Below are 2,325 nucleotides of genomic sequence, written 5' to 3'. Positions count from 1 at the left end.
CTCTCTCTCTCTCTCTCCTTCCTCTCCTGCCGGCTTCTCTTCCTCTCAGGCTCCCCCTGCCCTGGCTCCTTTACACCATCATCCACAGATTCACGCCGGTGACTGTCAGCAGCAACGGCCTCTTCTGCGCCATCGTCCTCCTCTTCATCATGCTGCTCTTTGTCATCCTTTCCATCGCCCTCTGCAAGTGGCGGATGAACAAAATACTGGGCTTCATCATGTTTGGTCTCTACTTCGTGTTCCTGGTGGTCAGCGTCCTCCTGGAAAACAAAGTGCTCGAGTGCCCTGTCTCCATCTAGTGGAAAAGCCATATCTTCAACCAACAGCATGGGTGGTCCCTCCTGACTCTGGGCTCCGGGCTCCTTGCAGAAGCCTTGAGAAGAGGCAGCCTGTGCGCAGCCCTGGGAGGCAAGCATCCCTCCTTGGAGGGCGGAGGAAGGATGGATTCTCATGGGGCCATTCGCTTCACGGCGCCTCACCCTTGCCTTCGGAAACGACTCCGTGGAAGAGACAAAGAGAACCGTCTCTCCATCACCACTGACAGGTACTCCTCGCTGGTCGGAGGTACATTTCATCGTGATGACGCGAAAGAGGACAGAGGCTATACATACACATGAATATAAATATTATAAATATATACACATGAGCGTACAAATCCTGCCTGTTTCTGTACCATACCTCTCCTCCTAGACCTATAGATTAATACATAACTGTACACAGAAAGAGAAATTATATATATATAAAAACATATATATATATTTAAGTGCAAATGCATCTTTTCAGGGATAGCGCTAGCGTAATTATAGTTCCTATTTGAAGAGGGGCATCAACCTTCAACCTTCAGTTTGTGTGCTTTGCCTCTCGAGTGCAAAAGGTGAATTAACAGAATCAGTAGGCCGAGCACTCTTTGCTGTGATTCCCAGCCTGCTTTGGACATACTGCGTTGAGTGAAATAGTTTGCAGAGAGGGAAGCTCAGAAAAGAGAGTCTGTTGGAGCCCTGTTAGAACCTCTAAAATACTGTCACAAGCCAAACAACCCATCCCCACTGGGATGCTCTGACTGAGACCCATGGAATTCCTTAAGACAGAGGGGAAACTCAGACCGGGTGGCAACCAAAGGAACTGACGAAGGTTAGGTTGTTTCATTTTGCTTTTTTTTCTTGTATTGCCCCAGCATGCAAATAGATGATATGAATGAAAAACCAAATTAGTGCTTTTCTAGGACAGCAAACTTCTATAAACTGAGCCTGTCTTGTTCCAGTGCATGGCCCATCATCATCAAAAGAACAAGGGCGATCTTAGCCGTGGTTGTCGTCGGACACGCTTTAATGCCAAGGGCTCACACACAGTCCAAAGTCCTGCCAAGAGAGCTGAGATGTGTGCCGAGAGACACCATCCAGCAGAGGTGCTCAGTGGGAGTGGCCACTGATGGGGACATAAGGGCATAGCTCCTCAGAGCACTTCTCAGTGTGGCCACAAAGGGCTGCCACATCTAAAAATCATTCCCAGTAGATCTAAACTAACAGACTGACCGTGCTTGATTGAGGCAGCTCAGGCTTGTCTGATCCACTTGGTGTCCCCACCCCCCACCCCAGAACAGTTTTCAAGTCCTGAGTCATGAATTTGGTGAAGACCCATGCAACGCCCCTCCCTCCATCGTGAGCCCATCTGGAACGCTAGTGTTCCGAGCTTGCGGTCCATACTTTCTTTACACTTCTTTGAAGCGGTCACTCTGATAATATGATCTACTGATTTTGCTCAGCTTCACATGGGATCACCTCATTCACTGAGACCCCCACACACACACTCTGTCCAACACCTTGTGTGATTTCTCCAGTTTATTGCAGTAGGAAATGAAACTGCTTGACAGCCGCAGGACAAACTGAACTGAAAACATGCAGTTTTTCATTTTTCCGAAACCATGCTTTCTCCTCAAAATCCATTGAAAAGGTGAACAGAGGGTGGCCACCTCCATGTAAATCGGCACACACCATACGAGGAGAGTGTCACTATGCTTTCGGTTCTGATCTGTCACTGCGCCTTGTCTATGTTCTGAACACCGCTTAATATAGGGAGGTGGGGCGAAGAACTCAGACTGAATAAAAAGGTCAGGTGACCCAATACCCCAGATCAAGTTCAGCTTTCCATCCACAAAACTTCCATTCATTTACAGAACATGGCAGCAGGGGGAAAGCCAAGCCCAAGACCACTTTACACTTAAGCACACGGCACTTCAAAGAGGAGGGCCCCTGAGAACACAAGAAATCAAAAGGTCTGCCAACTAAGAAACTGGCTTTCAAGTCTCTCCAACAATGCAAAGTTGGG

General features: G+C 48.2%; 1 protein-coding gene across 5 annotated transcripts in view; it reads left to right on the top strand.

Annotated features, from left to right (window-relative positions):
• Slc24a2 (solute carrier family 24 member 2) overlaps positions 1–2,319 on the top strand; it is a 241,184-nt gene extending 238,865 nt beyond the window's left edge. For all 5 annotated transcript variants that reach the window (XM_013348256.2, XM_005352706.2, XM_013348255.2 and 2 more), the window contains one exon: positions 50–2,319. In XM_013348256.2, coding sequence (XP_013203710.1) covers positions 50–299 — 250 coding nt within the window. In that variant the 3' untranslated portion in view covers positions 300–2,319. The remainder of the gene's footprint in view (positions 1–49) is intronic.
• The last annotated feature ends 6 nt before the right edge of the window (positions 2,320–2,325 follow it).

Source organism: Microtus ochrogaster, chromosome 10, assembly GCF_000317375.1.
Source record: "Microtus ochrogaster isolate Prairie Vole_2 chromosome 10, MicOch1.0, whole genome shotgun sequence".
NCBI lineage: Eukaryota > Metazoa > Chordata > Mammalia > Rodentia > Cricetidae > Microtus > Microtus ochrogaster.
The sequence above is the reverse complement of the archived record's forward strand: the minus strand, read 5'-3'. Positions and strand labels throughout refer to the sequence as shown.